Raw genomic sequence first — 20,775 nt, 5'->3', positions numbered from 1 at the left:
GTCTGGGCACATACTGGGCAAGAGTCCACGTAGTGCTTTACCAATGTAGCCCATCCAGGCCACCAGTACTGTCGTGCAACCAGTTCTTGTGTTGTACGGACTCCACGGTGACCGCAAACAACGGAATCATGACAATTCTGTAAAACGATTTTCTGGAGTTCCAATGTAGGAACGTACAGACGATCCTTAAAGAACAACAAGCCATCACGTTCCCTGATGTCAGCACGTTGTAGTAACTGTGTTCTTGAGGGATCCGTTCGTGTGGCCTCAGTCAACTGTTGGAGCTGGGGAGTCACCATCGATAGGAAATGTTTGGACGCTATCAGAGGTTCCGGTTCCTTGACACCTTCAACGTTGTTTTCCAGAGACCGAGACAAGGCATCAGCCTTAATGTTGTGGGAACAAGGAATGTACGTGACGGTGAAATCGAACTGTGAAAAGAAAAAGGCCCAACGAGCATGACGGGAGGTTCTGCATTGTAAAGAGCGCAGGAACTGTAGATTACGGTGATCCGTGCGAACCACCACCGGGTACCTCCCACCCAGCAAGTGATGTTGCCATTCCTCGAAGGCAGCCTTTATCGCCAGTAATTCTTTTTCTATCACTGCATAGTTTCTCTCACTCACTGACAATTTCCTCGAGTAATACGCCACCGGGTGCTCTATTCCCGTGACTGCATCTTGCTGTAGTAGGACCGCCCCAATTGCGTAGTCCGAGGCGTCTGTTTCAACCACAAATGGTTTTACCTCATCTGGATGTCTAAGAACAGGAGCCGACATGAATGATCTTTTTAATTCCTGGAATGCCTCCTCGGCCTGCGTGTCCCAGAGAAACGGCACCTTGGTACTGGTCAGGTGGGTTAGACTGTTGGCCAGTTGAGAGAAGCGTGGAATGAAACGCCGATGAAAGTTGGCAAAGCCCAAGAACCTCTGAAGTGACTTCACGCCATGTGGCGATTTCCATTCTTGAATAGCTTGCAGTTTTGCGGGATCCATCTGTACTCCTGTGTTGCTGATCACGTAACCCAGAAACTCCATGCTCTCCCTATGAAATTGGCATTTTTCAATTTTGGCATACAGGCCGTTGTGTATCAATCTACGGAGGACTTCCTGTACATGCGCCACGTGTGCAGTATGAGTGTCAGAAAAAACCAGAATGTCGTCAAGGTAAACCCAGACAGATATTCCAATAAGGTCAGAAAAGACATCGTCCATGAACCGTTGGAAGACTGCCGGGGCGTTGCAGAGGCCAAACGGCATCACCCTGTATTCGAAGTGACCAATAGGTGTTTTGAAGGCCGTCTTCCACTCATCTCCTTTCTTAATCCGCACCAAGTGATAGGCCCCTCTTAGATCCGGCTTGGTGAAGATCTGTGCTGATTTCAGGGATTCGATGATGTCCCGGATGAGTGGTAACGGGTACCTGTCCTTCCTCGTGATCTCGTTTAGTTGACGGTAGTCGATACAAGGACGCAAAGTGCCCTCTTTCTTCTTGACGAAGAACAACGGGAATCCTGCAGGGGATTTGGACGGCACTATGTAGCCCTTGTTGAGGCAATCCGTAATGTACTCCTGTAGTATGCCCTTCTCGAGGTGAGTCAACGAATAGATCTTGCCGTGGGGAATGATCGCACCAGGCAGGACGTCAATGGAACAATCAAAGTGCCGATGGGGTGGTAGCGGTATGTCCTCAGGCTTGGAGAACGCCTTGTGGTATCCGGCATATTCATGAGGAACCGATTGAGTGGCACATAAACGAGCAGATAAATCAGCAGGATTGAGGGACTCCAAAATTGCAGGAAAGGTTTAGTGAATTACACAGTCACGAGGACAACGTGTCGAAGAGAACACCAGGGAGCGAGCGGTCCAGTCGACCCGGGGATTGTGATACAACAGCCATGGTAAACCCAACACCACCGGAAATGAAGGAGACTTGATGACGTCCAATGAGATACGTTCGAGATGCCCTTCCACAGAGAGCCACAAGGGATCGGAGTGTTGGCAAACCGGACCAGAAGACAAAGTAGAACCATCGATCACCTCAACCACCGTTGGTCGTTCCTTGTTATGTAAACGGATCCCATTGGCAATCGCGAACGAAGCATCGATGTAGTTGCCAGATGCTCCGCAGTCCAAAAGGGCCCAGGTATTCACACACTTTCCAAGCCAAGCAACACCGACTTTCAGGATTAACAAGGGTACTGAGTTCATGGGGGGAAGGACGGATTCAGAAGGGCGGCCCGCTGCTGCCTTCGCCTCAAACAACGGGCCTGTTAGTTTTCCTGTTTCTTCAGAGGACGTAACGGACAGGTGCCTAGAAAATGGCCAGAACCACCGCAATACATGCATAAATTCTTCTGTCGTCTTCTATTCTTTTCAGTCTCGGATAACGGACCTCTGACGGCACCCAACTGCATGGGTTCCGGACCTACATCGATAGAAACAGCCGGTCCAGGGTTCTGTGCTGGAAGAATTGGTTGATACCTGTCAGATCTGCGGCGTTCACTCCGTCGTTCGGTTAACCTATGGTCAATGCGTAAGACTTGTTCCACCAATGCAGGCAACGTTTCTGGCTCCGGAATGTGCAGCAATTCGTCTTTGTACTCCTCTTGTAGTCCCCGACGAAACAAGGTTTTTTGAGTGATTTCGGGCCATTGTGAATCAGTTGCTAATTGTCGAAACCGACTGATGTAGTGGATTATGTCACCTGACCCTTGCTTGATCTCCATTAATTGATTCTGGGCCATGGCTGCCAAATTGGGCGGTTTGAAGACGTCCAAAAAGGCTTTCTCGAAGGCAGCGAAATCACCCAACAGAGGACTGTTGGTAGAGACCAAAGGTGCGGCCCAAGCGAGTGCATTGCCAGTTAGATTTCCAAGGATATACCCAATCTTAGCCTTGTCTTGAGAAAAATGTGTAGACCTGAATTGGAAATGGATCCGACAGTGAGTACAGAACTCTGCCACTCGACGCGGATCACCATCATACTTCATCGGAGTGGTGTAAGCCATGGAGTTCTCAGGCGGTGTGACAGGTTGTGCGGGATTAGCCAAACACCGATCCAATGCTTGTCTGAGAGTGTTGTTTTCCTGGCGGAGAGTGGTCATTTCAAGACGCATGGCACGCATTTCTTCACGTAGTTCCTGCATGTCGTCCATGTCGGGACTGAGGGATAGGCGTCTCAATCTGTTAAACGAATCTTCACGAGATCGTGAGTTACCTCTGCTTCCTGTAGACCGTGGAGTTGAGGTTGCCAGTATGTCGATGTATGATGGCCGATGACTGGGTAACGCGAGAAATTAGCCCAATCCCCTCCTGGCGATATAACAGGACGGCACTGAACCAACTCCCAACGCCACGGGTGGCACTTCTCAGAATTTGCGTGACGTCGGGACAGTGTTTCCACTGGCTGAGAAGGCTTGATGAGATCACCGATGATAACAGGACTGAACTCAGGAACTTCCAAAAGGCAGTAAGGCACAGGTACCGGCAGGGCACAAGACAGACAAGGAAGGCAAACTGCAAGAAGGGCAGAACTGACAGGAGGGTCCCTACTACAACTAGGAACCCAGGCAGAACCTACTCTACCCTAAACCAGGGGCAAGGTATCAGAAATAAGGAGCAGAAAGAGTAGGAGGACCAGGAAGCAAGACTGGAATAAGGAAATGAGGCAGGACTAGGCAGAAAAGGTTAGAACAGGAAACCGGAGGGCTGAACAACAAGCGCCAGGACTCCAGCAGCGCATACACAGTAACAACCGCGTTGAGACGCGCTGTCCCTGTGTATGCGGTGCTCTTTTATGGCCCGGGGTCAAAGCGAGGCTTGGAACGCATGTTCCGACACTGCGCATGCGCGGGATGTCGAAACACTGACGATCCGCGCATGCGCAGATCCTCGCAAGATGGCGGCGTCCACGGCGCCCATCCGAACCGCGGGTCGGCGTGAGGAGAGACGCCACCGCGGGTACAATCTCCATGAAGGAGGAGACCGCTGCGGCCGTGGACCAGGGACCCCAGGACAGGTAAGTGGCGCCCGCGAGCGAGCGCGCGGCGTGACAGTCGGAAGCTCTCGTCGAGTGTGATCCTGTCCTCGAAGCTGCCAGTCGCCTGGATCCAGCGAGCGTCCAGGAACTCCTGTAAAGGGCGCATCCGAAGCCTGCACAGGCGGATGAGATAAATGCAAGAAGACATCATTCCGAGGAGGGACTTGATGGACCTCACCCTGGCCGCGTCCGCAACCAGCATCCGCTGCACCTTGCCCAAGATGGCCCTCGTCCTTTCCTCCGACGGAGAGGCCAGAAGCGCCACTGTGTCGAGCTTCGCTCCCAGAAACAGTGCGTTTTGAGCGGGCACCAGGTGGGACTTGGCGTAGTTTATGGAGAATCCCAGGTCCGTGAGTAGTTGGACGGTCCTCGCGTGTGCTCCGCGGCGAGCTCCTTTGTCTTTGCTCGGATGAGCCAGTCGTCCAGGTAGGGGTAGACGTGGATCCCCTCCAGGCGCAGCCGCGCCGCCACCGGTGCGAGGCATTTGGTGAACACCCTGGCTGCCGACCTCAATCCGAAGGGAAGGGCTCTGAACTGGTAGTGACGCCCTTGGACCACGAATCTGAGAAACTTTCGGTGTCCCTTTAGGATGGGGATATGGAAGTAGGCATCCTCCAAATCCAACGACGACAGGAAATCGCCCTCCTCCAGTTGACCCAGGACGTGCTGGAGGGTGAACTTCTGTGCCTTGATGAATTTGTTCAGTCGTTGTAGGTCCAGGATGGGACGCCATCCTCCCGTCTTCTTCTTCACGAGGAAGTATCTTGAGTAAACTCCGGAGCCCCGAAGCCTCTTTGGGACGAGCTCGATGGCGCCTTTCTTGAGCATCGCCTTTACCTCCAAGAGAAGTTGAGGGACGTGATGTTCCTTGCTGGCCACGGGGGGGACACGCGGGCACTTCTTCAGAAACTTGTGCGTGTGACCCTGGGCCAGGGCGTCCGGCACCGAACGGTCGGTGGAGATGGACTCCCACACGCTGACGAAGCTCGCCAGCTGGCCTCCCACCGGGGTGCTTCGGTGGGGGCCCGACCCCACGGCTGGTTCAGTCCTGCTTCGACGAGGCTTTGCCGCCTTGTCCTCCTTGGCGACAACGGTGGGGTCCGCCCGACTTGCCTCGTCCCCTGTAGGCTTCCTGTGACGACGAACGGGCCGCTTGACGATAGGCAGAAAATATGCCGAAGGAACGTTTGGAGGCACCCTGCTTGCCTCCGCCGCTCCGAAAGGGTGGCCATCGTTGCTGGAGAACACCAAGAGCCCGGGCCGTCTCCGTGTCCGTCTTGATGGCTTGTAGGGAATCGTCCACTGTTTTCCCAAACAGGTTGCTCCCATCGAACGGCATGTCCAAGACTCTGGTCTGCACGTCCTGACGGAAGTCAGTTGCCTTGAGCCATCCACGCCGTCTAAGGCACACGCCGTTGCCCAACTGGCGAAATCCAGTGTCCGCGATGTCCATCGCTATCGTAATGGCGTGGTCCGACGCCACTTCTCCTTCCTGCAAGATCTCTAGGGCCTCCGCCCTCTTGTCGTCTGGTAGGAAATCCAGCAGGGGGGCAATTTTGTACCACAACTCCCTGTCGTAGCGGGCTACGATAGCCAAGGCATTAGCAGCCTTAATCGTCGTCGCTGCCGATGAGATGACTCTGTGTCCCATCGTGTCCAACTTCTTTCCCTCGCCGTCCGGCGGGGAGGTTGACGTAGAGGCCGAGGCCCCCCCCGCTTTCTTCCTGGCCGCCGCGGAGACGACCGAGTCCGGGGTCGGCTGTGCCCGAAGGCACAAGGGGGCCGCGTCCGGGACCCGGTACTTCTTCTCGTACCGATCCCTTCTCGCAGGCGTTGTGGATGGGTTCTTGAGGAGGGCAAGACCCTCATCCCAGATATCGTCCAGTAGAGGTACAGCGAGGACCGTCTTCCTCTTGGTCTCGCGCCGTTGATAAAGGAAACCTTCCTTCTTCTTTTCTTCCGGGCAGAGCTGGAAAAGCTCGGATGCCCTGGCGATCATGGCATGAAACGATCCAATCTCGTCGGGCGGGGAAGCCCGGGGAGGAGGCGACGACGGGAGATCCTCGTCGTAAACCTCGTCGTCTGTGCCCGTCGCGGCCATGTCAGTCCCCGTATCATCCACACGGGTCGTGGACGGGGAGGAGGGCAGAGCAGGGTGCGATGGTTGAAAAGGAGGTGGAGGATGAATCCTTCTTCTCTTAGGAGGAGGGCTCCCAGAAGGGCCTGGCTCCTGGTCCCCCGTCGGGAGAGGTTCCTCCGTTGGTGGTAACGGCAATCTCGTCCTTATCTCCGAGCATAAGGACTGTATAGCCAACAAAATGGCCGTCGAGTTGTCTTGCGGCACTGGTTGAGAGGAGTCCGACAGGGGGTCAGGAGCCCCGTCGGCACCCTCGACGTTCTCGTCGTCTCCTACGTCGGGGTCACTCCCGACGGGCTGGTCTTCTTCCACGCCAACGCCGTGGCTTAAGACTTCGATCAGCTCCTCCTCAGAGGTTGAGGCCGAATCCACGACGACCTCCTGCCCCCCCTTTTTCTTCTCCGTCAGAGGTTTCACGGGGGTCCTGTCGATGGGCATGAAAGAGGACTCCCTCCGCGGTGGCAGGGAGACCCTGGGCGCCCGGGGTCGCCACCACTGGTGCAGCCTCCACAGACTGAGCCAGGGCCGCCGCGACTGTCTCGATAGAGGCCTTGGCTGGATGGATTAAGGCTTTCACCACCTTAGGTGCGCTCACCGCCTTCTCCTTGGGGGGAGGGTCACCGCCTCGCTTCCCCTCCGATGGGGCCTTCGAGCTCGACTGGGGTCTCTCCAGGAGCTTCGCCGGGTGCTCGGCCTTCCTCTTACCCGAGCCAGAGCGTTGGCTCGTGGTTGATGGCGCCGGGGAGGATGCGCCCTGCCTGGTGCCCGTAGAGCCCGACCGTTCGGCGCTCCCGGTGCCAGCGGACTTGCGGTGCTTGGCCTTCTGTTGGACCCCCGTCGCCGGGGCGCTCTCAAAGGTCTTAGAAGACCGCCCAGACTTCTTCTTCTTCTTCTTCTCGCCTGACGGGCTATTCCCTTCCAGCCAGTTGGCGAGATGCAGATGGCGGTCCTTCATGGTCCGCTCCGACATATTACCGCAAAACGCACAGTCCTTCTCCACGTGCGTCTTGTCCTCATGCAGGCAATAGAGACAAAGGGAGTGTTCGTCCTCCTTAAAGACATTCTGAAGCTGGCTTCCAGGGCAGACCCTGAACAGCTTTCCGGGCGTCGAGCTTCCCTTCTCCTGGGCGATGATCGAGATGGGCCTGAGAAACTTCTGGAGTCCTCCAAAAGCGTGGCTCGACGAAATCTTCACCCTTGAGGGGCGTAGAAGAATCCGACACGGGTCCCCGTTGATCGGATAAAGAACCAGTGGAGCTTGAGGCTCTTTTGACTGAAAAAGAGAAAATGTTCCTAGGAAAAAACGTGAAAAAAAGCACTAAAGCTCGAGAGCAATAGCACGAGGATCCCAAAACTTGAACGTGCGGTAAAAATCTGAAGATGTCTGCCAGAGGCGGGGCTTAGGGAGATGGCAGTCATTGGCTGTGGTCAGTATGACGCAGAGATCAGTGATTGGTTATTACTACGAAAGACAGATCAGAAACGAAACTGATGCTGATTTTTCTTTACCGAGGATTCCCAGCCTGACGACGGGGAATATTCATGAGCATGTGAATCCATGCCAGACCCCATGCTGGAGAATATATTGACTGTCATTAGACTATACTTATTTAAGAAGCCAATTGTGATTTCAGTATAGGCCATTTTCTATTGTAAATTCAAAGAACAAGTTACTCTCTTACCTGGTAACATTCTTTCGATGGGATGGTCCGACGACGTATTCCATATCTATGACAGTAATCACCACAGCTGTGCTGCTTCGGAAAATCTTTCGGCGTCTGCGTCCTGCGTCGAAGACGTTGATATGCCGCCCTCGAGGACCTCCTCCGACGGCCGACGCCACTGGATGTTATAAGTAGGACGCACGACACCCATAGCCTCAGTTGAACAAGTTACTTAGCAACTGGTAACGTTCTTTCGATTGGATGTTCCTCCAGCGTATTCCTCATTTTAGATGTATTCCATCCAGCTTTGCTGCTCTTCGGAAATTTTTTCGGCAGAGGGCGCCGTGCGTCAATGTCGTCGAGTTGACGGTCCCTCTAAGGCTTCCGTCGAGGGTGACGTCATCGGGTGTATAAGTAGCACGTGCGGCGCCCGTTGGCCTCAGTTCTGTTATTCCCCCCTTTTTTTGCCTGTGATCTTGTACTGTGTAGATTGTGACGGCAGACGGGTATGAGCCTTGTGAGATTTGAGATGGCAATAACCCAGAAAAATCTACAGAGGGGTATGCTGGGAGGGTGATGAGGAATACGTTGGAGGAATATCCAATCGAAAGAACGTTACCAGTTGGTAAGTAACTTGTTCTTCGAGTGGATTGTGTCCTCCAACGTATTCCTCATCTTAGATAGACTCCCAAAGCAGTATGATCAGTTCCTCTGGAGGTGGGGGTAGATTTTTCAATACTCAGATGGCTGAGTATAGTACTGCTTTTCCAAAAGTTAGCTCCCTAGGCTGGGAAGCATCCAGGTTATAGAATTTTGAGAACGTGTGTAGCGAAGACCAAGTTGCTGCTTCGCAAATGGATCTTATTGGAACACCTCTTTGAAGGGCTGTGGAGGAGGCGATGCCTCTGGTGGAATGAGCCCTTAACCCTTCTGGTGGGTCTTTTTTTTGCTAGTCTGTAGCATTCAGAAATGCAAAGTACGATCCAGCGTGAAATTGTCTGTTTTGTTACCGATTGACCCAGTTTCCTTCCTGTGTAGCCTATAAACAACTGCTTGTCCACTCTAAGTCTAGAAAGTCTAGAGATGTAAAAGCTTAAAGCTCTTTTTGGATCCAGTCTGTGTAATCTTTCCTCCTCCTTCGAAGGATGTGGTGGAGGATAGAATGCGGGTAAGACAATTTTCTGATTTAAATGAAAATCAGATATTACTTTCGGTAAAAATGATGGTTTTACCCTCAACACAACTCTGTCCTTATGGAACATTGTATAGGGTGGCACAGAAGACAGTGCCAGCAAGGTCTACTTGAGGGGTTCCCCAAAGGGCAAAGATCTCTTGAAGGACTTCCTGAGCCAGTTCCCATTCGTGGGATACCGTGCTCTGCCTGCTCAGAGCATTTACCGTCATATTATCTTCCCCGGCTAGATGAATTGCCGTTAAAGAGATTCCCTCCTGAATTGCCGAATACCAGAGCTGCATTGCCTCTCTGCACAGAGGTAGTGACCCCACAACTCCTCTTTTGTTTAGGTAATGCATGGCCACCGTATTGTCCGTCATTATCAGGATATTCTTTCCCCTGACAGATGGCAGGAAGGCCTTCAGCGCTAGTCCGATCGCCCTCAGCTCTAAAAGGTTGATATGTAGTTTGGACTCTGATGGAGACCAACGACCGTTGATTGTCAAATCGTTGGCATGAGCTCCCCATCCCATGAGCGAGGCGTCCGTCACTACTGTGATCTCCGGCCATGGTTACCAAAAAGGTTCTCCTTTTAGGATGTTCTCTGTACAGGTCCCCCATAAAAGATCTTGTCGGACCCTGTTCGGAATCTGAAGAAGATCCGTCATTTGACCCGAAAATTTAGACCCGTGAGTCTTTAGAGCCCATTGGAGGGATCTCATCCTCAAGCGTGCCTCTGGCACCAGGAAGATGCAGGATGCCATGAGGCCGAGCAACCTTAAAAAGTCGTAAGCCTAGAGATTTTGGGCATTTTGAAATTTGTAAACTATCTGAAGAATGTCTTGAACCCTCGACTTGGGAGGTGAGCTCTTTCCCAAGGACGTGTCTAATACAGCTCCTATGTACTGAAGCTGTTGGGAAGGTGTCATCTGTGACTTCTTGAAATTGAGGGAGAAGCCCAGTTTGTGGAGGAAGTGGCAGGTGACTTTCAGATGATCCAGTGCTTGCTCGGCAGAACGCGCTCTGATCAACCAATCGTCCAGGTAGGGGTAGACATGAATCCCCCCTATCCTGAGGTGCGCTGCCACCACTACCATTAACTTGGTGAAGACCCTCGGGGCGGAGGTCAACCCGAATGGCAGGACTCGAAACTGATAATGTGAGTCGCCAACTACAAACCTCAGGTATTTTCTGTGTTTGAGATGAATCGGCACATGAAAATAAGCATCCTGGAGGTCCAATGACACCAACCAGTCCTGAAGTTGAAGGGCCTGAAGGATCTGAGAAAGGGTAACCATCTTGAACTTGTCCTTTCTGAGGAACTTTTTCAAGTTTCTTAAGTCCAAGATGGGTCTCAGTCCTCCGTCCTTTTTGGGGATCAAAAAATACAGGGAGTACCATCCCTTGTTCCTATCCGCTGCAGGTACTGGTTCTATAGCACCTTTCTCCAGCAGGGTTAAAAGTTCCTGATGTAGGAGCAGGTTTGAAGACTTCAACGGGTGTATCCCTGGTGGATTTCTTTGAGGTTGCGTTAGAAAAGGAAGGCAGTAACCTTGGGCTATTATTTCTAGAGCCCAAATATCTGAAGTAATGGCTCGCCATTCTTACAGATGCTGTGACAGCCTGCCCCCTAAAGGTGTTTTGTGATGCAAGTCCTCAAAGCGGTTTTGTGGCGGATGTTGCAGCCGCTGATGGCAGAGAGGCTGCAGCTGGAGCTGGTTTAGCACGTTTTCCTCGTCCACCACGAATGGCCTTTTTCTGGCCCCTTTGACTGGTCATTCCTCTCGCCTTTCCATATGAGGTGTAGTAACAATAGGATTGTCCCCTCCATGACTGTCCTTGCGCACGAAAAGGCTGAGGTTGCCTAATAGCAGCTCCTAAAGATTTGGCAGCTGCTTTTGAGGTCTGCAACCTCTCAAGGCTCTCGTCAGCCTTGTTGCCAAAAAGGTGAAACCCGTCAAAAGGCATGTTCAGAAGGCGGTTCTGTACATCCGGTGCGGACCCGACTTCCGTAACCATGCAAAATCAGCACATTACCGTGCTAGTGCCCATGGACATCCTTACACTATCCGCAGTGTCCAATCCAGATTGAAGGGATTCCTGCATGGCTTCCTTTCCATCTCTAACCATGGCTAGGAACCCTTCCCTTTCTTCCTCTTCTGGTATGTGCTCCGCCGCCATTGCAATGCACTCCCAAAGAGTGTACGAAAATTTTGCCAAGGCACATGTGGAGGTGGCAGATTTTAATGCCATGCTCCGGGCTGAAAATACCTTCCGTGCCCAACCATCCACACGCTTATCGTCCCTGTCTGGAGGGATAGACGGGTATGCAAGTTTGTTAGAAGCTGTGGCTGCCTGTATGACCAGACTCTCGGGAGTTGGTTGTTTGGACAGATAGCCTGGGTCGGTACTGGCCGGGCGGTATTTTGGAGGTGAGGGATTTATTTACCGGAGGAATAGAATCCGGAGTTTCCCAATTCTTGGCCACCCTATTTTGCAGGGCTACATGAAAGGGTAGTAACTGGGTCTTCGGTGGGACCATGGTCCAATATATCTGTTAATTCATCCTGGATGAATTGGGCTGATGGTCTAGCCCATCCTAAGTAATCTACTACCTTTGTCATTAATTGACGGTATGATGGACTGGCATGCTCTCCTGGTTCTGGTCTGCCAAAGTCGTTTTCCGGAGATGTGTCAATGCCACTTGTGTAATGATTCCACCAAGTCCCTCATTCTGCTTTCTTCTGAAATCAAGTATTCTGGGACATTTGGGGTGCCATATTCCAGCCCATAAGGTACATTCTCCTCATCAGATCTCTCGTGTTCCTCAAAAATTGATGTCAGTGATTTGAAAAACTCCTTTTTGGGGAGAGGCTTGAAAACCTTCTCTGGGAGAGGAGGAGGAAGAGGTCTAGTACCTGGCTCTGAGGACAATACAGGTTTTGTAACCTTATCCTTCTCCTCTTCTGGCTTCCCTGGCTTGGCTGGAGCCTTTGGCGCCGAGGGTTTCGGCATCGACGTCGATAACAGTGTCGACGTCGATAACGGCGTCGACGACACCGTGGTCGTCGACAGGGTCTGCTTCAAGGGCGTCAAGGCGACCTTCGAAGATTTTCCCTTCGAGGTATGATGGGTCTCGGACGGCGTCGATGACCTCGAGCAGTCGACTCGACTCGAGTGTTTTTCACTCGGCGTCCTGGAAGGTTCCCTATCCTTCCTTTTTCGATTACCCGGGCTCGAGGGTGCGCGAGTGTCGGAGCGATGACGCTCCCGGCCGGCTTCCGAAGAAGGCGCGGACCGAGGCTTCGCTTTTTCAAACACCTCCATCATTTTGATCCTGAATGCTTCCCACTCTTCGGCAGACGAATGTTTCGTGGGGCATTTATTCTTTTTTGGAGACTCGTCTGACGACGAGGTGGTTGGGAGACCTGTAGCGTCATTTCTTCAATCTTTTTGACGAAGACAACGAGCGATGGGAATCGCTACGGGACCTCGAGCGATGCTTTTCGCGTCGAGGAGAATTCTCTTCACAGGATTTCGACTCCACGCAAGAGGTTTTTTCGATCAGTTTTTCGACCTACCTGTAGCTTTCCTCTCCTCTCTCGCAAGGCCTTCCCCGTCATCGCCTGACACTTCGTACAGGCCTCCATGTCGTGGCCTTCTCCGAGGCACCACAAACACTCTCGATGCGGGTCCGTGATCGACATTTTTGACCCACATGATTTGCACTTTTTGAATCCCGATTTCGGGATCGTGGTCGGCGTCGATGACGAGGACATATTTCGTTATTATATATTCTCACAGAACTCGAGGCGCGCCGAATGTCCGAAGCAACGTATACTGCGGAAAAACGGAACTGAGGCCAACGGGCGCCACGCGTGCTACTTATACACCCGATGACGTCGCCCTCGACGGAGGCCTTCGAGGGACCATCGACTCGACGACATCGACGCACAGCGCCCTCTGCTGAAAAAATGTCCTCAGAGCAGCAAAGCTGGATGGAATACATCTAAGATGAGGAATACGTTCGAGGACACAATCCACTCGAAGTAGTTTTTTCCTAGAACGTGTGCCACCAGTCTTCTGCCAGTCTGACACACAAAGCCTTGCGGAAACGTTAGCTGCAATCGCATAAGAAATTCTGTAGCGTGGAAGGTAGGGAGGAGCGATACGGAATACGTCGTCGGACCATCCCATCGAAAGAACCAGGTTACCAGGTAAGAGAGTAACTTGTTCTTCGAGGGGATTGGGTCCTCCGACGTATTCCATATCTATGACAGACTCCCAAAGCAGTACCAATGCAAGGAGGTGGGAAAATAAATAAAAAAAAAAAACTGAAATTTAGACTGCCCAATCAAATTGCGGAGTAAAGGACCGCATTGCCAAAGGCCAGATCCTGCCCCCGGATGGAATCGAGGGAATAGTGACGTACAAAAGTATGTACCGAAGCCCAGGTGGCTGCATCACAGATGTTACAAATAGGGACACCCCTCTGAAAGGGCAGTAGAGGCAGCCATACCCCTGGTAGAATGGGCTCTTAAGCTGACCGGTGGGTCCTTACCTGCCAAGCGGTAACACTCAGAGATAGCCAAAATAATCCAGCGGGACAAAGTCTGTTTCATCACAGCTTGTCCCAAACGCTTTCCAGCATAACCAATGAAGAGCTGATCGTCCACTCTGACCCAGGACATGCGTGAAATATAAAAGCTTAACGCTCTCCTAGGATCAAGCCTATGGAGCCTCTCCTCTTCCTTACCAGGATGTGGAGGAGGATAAAATGCCGGAAGAACAACCTTCTGGCCTAAATGAAACTCCGACACCACCTTCGGAAGAAAAGAAGGACGAACTCTAAGGACAACCCTGTCCTTATGAAACAAAGTGAAGGGTGGCTTAAGTGAAAGTGCCTGTAACTCACTCGCTCTGCGAGTGGAAGTGACTGCAACTAAAAATACAGTTTTAAGAGTTAACAGTCTCAAAGGGCATGAATGCAAAGGCCAAACGGAGCACCCATCAGAAACTTGAGAACAAGGTTCAAATCCCAACCGGGCACCTGGAAAGGCGACGGAGGGAACACATTAGTGAGCCCTTTCAGAAACTGAGAAATTAAAGGAATTTTAAAATAGGAACACTCTTCAGACGAGCGCTTAAATATGGACAGCGCCGCCAGGTAACCTTCAATGGTACCCACTTGAAGGCCCCTGTGGGCCAAAGAAAGCAAAAAAGACAGAACCATGGGAATTTCACATGCAAAAGCATCCACGTTCTTAACCCTGCACCAGTCGCAGAACTTTCTCCAACGGCAACGGTACAGGGACTTTGTTGCGGGCCTTCTGGCTGAAAGCAACACCTCCATCACGTCTTCAGGGAGGTCCCAATCCTTATACCTCAACCTTTCAGAAACCAAGCGTGAAGGTTGAGGGACCTGACCTCTGGATGGAGAACCTGACCCCCCCTCCCATGAGAGCAGATCGTCTCGGTAGGGAAGACGACGTGGAGGGCAGATGGACATGTCGAGAAGGTCCGGGTACCACGTCCTCCAGGCCCACGCCCGAGCAATGAGGATCATCCGGGAACCGAACCTCCGTAACCTCTGCAGTACTTGCGGGATGATGGGGACTGTAGGAAACGCGTACAGCAGTGGGAATGACCACTCCATCACGAACGCGTCTCCTAAAGCTCCATTTGGAGGAAATTCCCGCAAGCAGAACCTCTCGCACTTCCGGTTGTCAATGGAGGCGAAGAGATCCACCCGAGGGGTCCCCCAAAGGGCAAAGATTTCCAGGAGAATCTCCTGAGCCAACTCCCACTCATGAGAGATCGTGCTTTGCCTGCTCAGAGCGTCCGCCGTCTCGTTTTCGCTCCTGCCAGATGAACTGCCGAGATCGAAACTTCCTGCCGGTTTGCCCAGAACCAGAGCTGCATCGCCTCCCTGAACAAAAAAAAAAGACCCTGCCTCCCCCTTTTTGTTGAGGTAGTGCATGGCCACCGTGTTGTCCGTCAGGATCAGAACATTCTTTCCTCGCGCAGTCGGCAGAAAAGCCTTCAGGGCTTGCCTGACGGCCCTCCGCTCCAACAGATTGATATGGAGTCTGGACTCCGACGGAGACCAAGGACCGCTGCCCGTCAACTCATTGGCATGAGCTCCCCATCCCGTGAGGGATGCGTCCATCACGATCGTCACCTCCGGATGGAGCCCCCCTCATCAGATTGCTTTCGTCAGCCAAACAGAGAAGGTCCCGGGCGACCGAAGACGGCACCTGAACAGGGTTCGACATCCTGCCGGAGGACTGAGACCACTGGAGCTTGACTGCCCATTGCAAAGATCTCATCCGCAACCTGGCCTCTGGCACCAGAAGAATGCAGGATGCCATGAGGCCGAGCAGTCTCAAGAACTCGAACGCTGGGAGAGTCTGGGCAAGTTGAAACTTGTGCACCATCTGCTGAATGTGATGAGCCCTCACCTGGGGAGGAAAACACTGCCCCAGGGATGTGACGAGCACTGCTCCGATGTACTGGAGCCTCTGAGTTGGTGTCAAATGGGACTTCAAGTTGAGGGAGAAGCCCAGCTTGTGGAGGGAGTGGCAGGTGACTGACAGATGATCCAGGACTTGCTCGGGAGAGCGCGCCCTGATCAACCAATCGTCCAGGTAGGGGTAGACGTGAATCCCCCCTTTCCTGAGATGCGCTGCCACCACTACCATAAACTTTGTGAAGACCCTCGGGGCAGAGGTCAATCCAAACGGCAGGACCCGAAACTGAAAGTGCGAGTCGCCAACCGCAAACCTCAGGTACTTCTTGTGCTTTGGATGGATCGGCACATGAAAATAAGCGTCCTTGAGGTCGAGAGACACCAACCAGTCCTGAAGTTGAAGGGCCTGGAGGACTTGAGAGAGAGTAACCATCTTGACCTTGTCCTTCCTGAGGAGTTTGTTCAAACCGCGCAAGTCCATGATGGGTCTCAATCCCAGTCTTTCTTGGAATTCAAAAAATAAGGGGAATACCATCCCTTGTTCCTCTCCGCTACAGGCACCAGTTCTATGGCGCCTTTCTGCAGCAGGGATTGAATTTCCTGCGCAAGGAGCGGATCCGGACTCTTCAAAGAGAGATTCCCCGGTGGATTGTCCTGAGGCCTCTGCTGGAAAGGAAGACAGTAGTCGTGGGTTATGATCTCCAGAACCCACACATCTGAAGTAATGGCGCGCCACTCTGCAAGATGCTGCGCCAGCCTTCCCCCAATCGGCGAACCATGGGACATGGCCTCATGACTGAGCTGAAGCAGCTGCGGCGTTGCCTGAGGGCAAAGAGGCAACAGCCCGAGCGGCCTTGGCACCTCGAGTACCTTGTTTTCCACCCCTGGCACTCCTACGGTGGCTCATTTGACTGGCAGCTCCTCTCGCTTTACCAAAGGATGAGTAATAACGAAAGGAACCTCCCCTCCATTGCTGTCCCCTAGGACGAAAAGGCGGAGGTTGTCGAACTGCAGGGCCCAACGACTTCACTGCAGCTTTTGAGGTCTGCAACCTCTCAAGGCTCTCGTCAGCCTTGCTGCCAAAAAGATGTTCCCCGTCAAAGGACATGTTGAGGAGCCGGGCCTGCACATCAGGAGCAAACACCGACTTCCGCAACCACGCAAACCTGCGTATCACAGTGCTCACCGCCATGGACCGGCTGACGCAATCTGCCATGTTCAAACCCGACTGAACGGCTTCACACATGGCATCCTTGCCATCCTGAACCATGGCAAGGAAACCATCCTGTTCGTCCCCTTCGAGAATATGTTCAGCCGCCAAGGAAACAGTTCCACAGAGTGTGCGTGAAACGAGACAAGGCACATATGGAGTTGGCCGCCTGAAGCGCCATACCCGCTGCAGAAAACACTTTCTTCGCCCAGACGTCAAAACGCTTGTCGTCCCTATCAGGAGGGATGGTAGGGTACGACGCCTGCTTTGCCGGGGCTGTAGCCGCCTGCACCACCAAACTCTGCGGAGTAGGGTGCTTGGACAAGTAGCAGGGGTCACTACTGGCTGGGCAGTATTTTCGTGGCAAAGACTTGCCCACTGCCAGGAGACTCTCTGGAGCAGTCCAAGCCGCCGCCATCCTCCTCTGTAGAGCCATATGAAACGGCAGTACCGGGTCAGTTGGTGGACCAATGTCGAGGATATCCGTAAGGTCATCCTGAACAAACCCCCCCGGGGGAGCAGACCATCCTAAGTACTTGGTGACCCTTGACATAAGGCGCCGGTACGAAGAATCGGCATGAGTCCCAGGCTCAGGCCTACAAAACTCCACCTCCGGAGAGGTGTCCAGCCCACTAGCATTATGCAGGAACTGCCTCAGGTCCTCAAACTGGCTATGGCCTGAGAGAATCTTGTCCGGCACCATGCCATCATCAGAGCCCTCATCCACCTCTGGAATAAACTCCAGATGGCGGTAAGAAGGCACAGAACTTGAACCAAAGCCATGCTTGACCTTGGCCAGAGCCTTTCTAGGGGGTTCCACCGAGCCTCGGCGTACCCCCGTCGACACAGCCTCGAAAGGCGTTGAGAGCGTTGAGTGAATCGGCGCCAACGACAGACGCAGCGCCGACGGCGTCGACACAGGCCTCGAAGGCGGAGCCCCGAGCGTGTCCTTCAACATCCTGGGCGCCGACGGCGTTGACGACTTCCTCGGAGGTGGAGCCTCGAGAGAATCCGTCGATGACCTTGGCGCCACAGGCGTCGATGTCTTCTTCGAAGACTTCACAGGTTCACGCGGTCTCGAGCGCGTCGAGGACCGGGACCTGGAGCGGGCATGACGAGAACGATTCCCCTTGCCGGAGCGGGACCTCTCCCACGAATCGTGCCGACCACCCGAGCCCGAAGGCGTACGAGCGGTGTCTCTCGACCGATCACGACCGACCCCACTCGGAGGCGCGGACGGACCGGTGCCCTGCGATTCAAGAATCGCTAACATGTTCTTCCCGAAGGAAGCCCATTCCTCCGGTGTCGCATGCTTGGTGGGATAAGCGACCCGCCGACGGGCGGAGTCCTCGGATGAGGACGGGGAAGGCGACCGATGCCAGCACTTCCGGGAATGCCTCGAAGAGGCAGAGGAGTGGCAGGACCGACTCCCGGAGCGAGACCCACTGGACTTCCGACGATGACACAGAGAGTCGCCCCTGGAATCGTCCGTTGAAAGCCCCGCAGACCTCGACTTCCGGGGCTTGGACACCTTACCTACCGACAACTTCTTCTTGCGCTCCCGCAAGGCTTTGGACGTGAGCGACTGGCAGTCGACACAGTCATCCGTGTCATGGGCCTCCCCGAGGCACCAGAGACAGGCGTCGTGCGAGTCCGTCACCGACATCTTGGACCCGCAGTCCCCGCACTTCTTAAAGCCCGGACGCGGTGTGGAAGACGAGGTAGACATCTTCACGAAGAAATACTTCACAAACACCAAACAGGTTCGAAGAACCGAGAAAGAACAGAAACTCCAAAGAGTCGAGGAGCGCCGAGATCTCCGAAGCGAACACGTTCGCAGAAAAAACGGAACTGAGGCTACGGGCGTCGTGTGCCTACTTATAACATCCAGTGACGTCGGCTGTCGGAAGTCGTCCTCGGGGCGGCGTATCGACGTCATCGACGCAGGACGCAGACGCCGAAAGATTTTCAAAAGCAGCACAGCTGTGGTGATTACTGTCATAGATATGGAATACGTCGGAGGACCCAATCTCCTCGAATTGTATATTTGAAATGTACGCTAACATTAAAATGATATCTTAACATGCATACAGAATTAATAAACACTTCAAATCAATGTCTAACGGCATCACGTTTCATTTTTCCTTCAAAGGAAAAGAGCAATGGTGTGGCAATGTATAATGGACAAGTTCATATGCTGCAGACAGTTAGAACCCAGACATTATGATTTTACTGAATGGCAGTGTGCAAGTTGACCAACTTTTGATTTTAATTCCCTATACAATATTTGGCACCACAAATAGTATTGTTAGTAGAAATATGATAAATATAAAGCCCATTGAGAGCTCAAACATTCACCTAATGAAAGCTGTTTTAGAAGTTCAACTAATAAGACACTATGTGCCTCATCAGGGGTTGGGCAGAGCAGCAAAAATGCAGCAGTAACGCTATTACTGCTGCATTACGGCTCCGCCAATCCCATGTTTGGGCAGAAAGTAGGAGGTTTACCTCCAGCTTTTTGCTGAAGGTAAAACTCTCCACTTTCTGCCCATTTGCGGCGCTATTACCACAGTGCAAATAGTGCTGTTACTGCCCCATGGAGTCCTATTGCCGCAACTCGGGATCTGGCACTAATATCGCTGGACCAAGTTGCGGTAACGCTTATTGCGTTGGGCGGTATCCCGGCGGATTTACCGCCGGGCTACTGCCCAACTACTGATGAGGCCCCATATCAATTAAGCCACAAAGATGTGCTTATCGAATTTTTAAAGATACATATGAGCTGAAGGGTCCACTTTGCACACTAGCATATGTGAATTGCAGAAACCTTTTCTTTCGACTGGTGCGAAAAGGAACCCAGAGTTCTCATTAGCACGATACATGTTCTTGTCAAATTGAAGAGTTGGCTCGTCTTCTGTATCATTGATGTGGACTTTGGCTTTCGTGATTCCTCCGAGCAATGCATAGGCCGGCATGCTTAGCTCCACATTAAAGCTCTCAATGTTTTCGAACACGCTGTCATCGTTAATGACAATGGTGCAAGACTTGGTATCCTCCCTCTCATCAAACTGGACCTGGATGGGGAAAAGATAAATGAGGTTACACTTCTGAGTTTCCTGTTCCAAAAAGGAGTACAGGCATCTTGATCGCAGAATGTAAGACAATAAATACATTCCTTGGAATGGGCATTCAATATTTATTACTACTCAGGAAACGAAAATAGGCATAGCTCAACCCAAGTCACCTGGCCACATAGCTGGTTGAGCAATGAAATATAGCAAGGGATAGTGGAATGTAGGTCGACATTTAGTTGTCAATATAGCTACTACAATCGCAATAAATTAGCATCCCCTTGAAATGAAGTGTACACTGCAGGCAGTGGCCTGAAATTAAGAGCAAAATGTGCTCTCTACCAACACAAACTAAATATGTTACATTTTACAATCTTCATTATTAATAAAAAGATGTAGATGAGTTATACTACCCATTACTATAACTCAAGTGAGTAGCCTTCAGATAAGAACCCGAACCGGTTTCAATTTCAGCGGCTCTGATAAATTGAAGAAACTATGTATACACATTTCGGTTTCCATTATATGGTTTTCAAACCTTATATGTGATTTTCCAGCACTTAGCAACTCAAACTGAACAAACAATAAAAGTTTACAATACATTGTATAACTGTACCTGGCCTGCATATTCCACATAGTCCTGCTGGCCTGGTTTTGAGCCCACGCTGGAGCTGGAAGTGGCAGACCCTTGTTCAGAGCGGCAGAGAACTATGGCATACTGGTTGAGGTTGCCTGTCCGTTTTACGGTTACACTAACAGAGCCCGCCTTCTCACTGACATTATAGCTATGGAAATAAGACATGAGTATCATTAGTAATACATACACATAAATGCAGATTTACCTCATTTAATGTTATATCTGAAGTATATTGGTGGGCATATCTTGAGCTGAGGTGAAGTAGGAGAGAACATATTTGCACCTCCTTTTAAATAAATAAGATGCCCATGGCTACGATACAACAAGATAGCATATTTGTTTTTACTGTATTTTCTTTATTGAGATTAATAA

At 52.0% G+C, this 20,775-nt stretch overlaps 1 protein-coding gene across 1 annotated transcript in view; it reads right to left on the bottom strand.

Annotated features, from left to right (window-relative positions):
• The window catches only part of FRAS1 (Fraser extracellular matrix complex subunit 1), a 1,618,415-nt gene that overhangs the window by 384,888 nt on the left and 1,212,752 nt on the right, over nucleotides 1-20,775 (bottom strand). Inside the window, exons 52-53 of the mRNA XM_069626341.1 lie at nucleotides 20,383-20,551; nucleotides 19,523-19,769 (exon numbers count right to left, since the gene is read on the bottom strand). Of these exons, the coding sequence (XP_069482442.1) occupies nucleotides 19,523-19,769; nucleotides 20,383-20,551 (416 nt within the window). The remainder of the gene's footprint in view (nucleotides 1-19,522; nucleotides 19,770-20,382; nucleotides 20,552-20,775) is intronic.

Source organism: Ambystoma mexicanum, chromosome 6p (genome assembly GCF_040938575.1).
Source record: "Ambystoma mexicanum isolate Mex_15411 chromosome 6p, UKY_AmexF1_1, whole genome shotgun sequence".
In the NCBI taxonomy this organism is placed as follows: domain Eukaryota; kingdom Metazoa; phylum Chordata; class Amphibia; order Caudata; family Ambystomatidae; genus Ambystoma; species Ambystoma mexicanum.
This window is presented reverse-complemented; position numbering and strand designations above follow the sequence as displayed.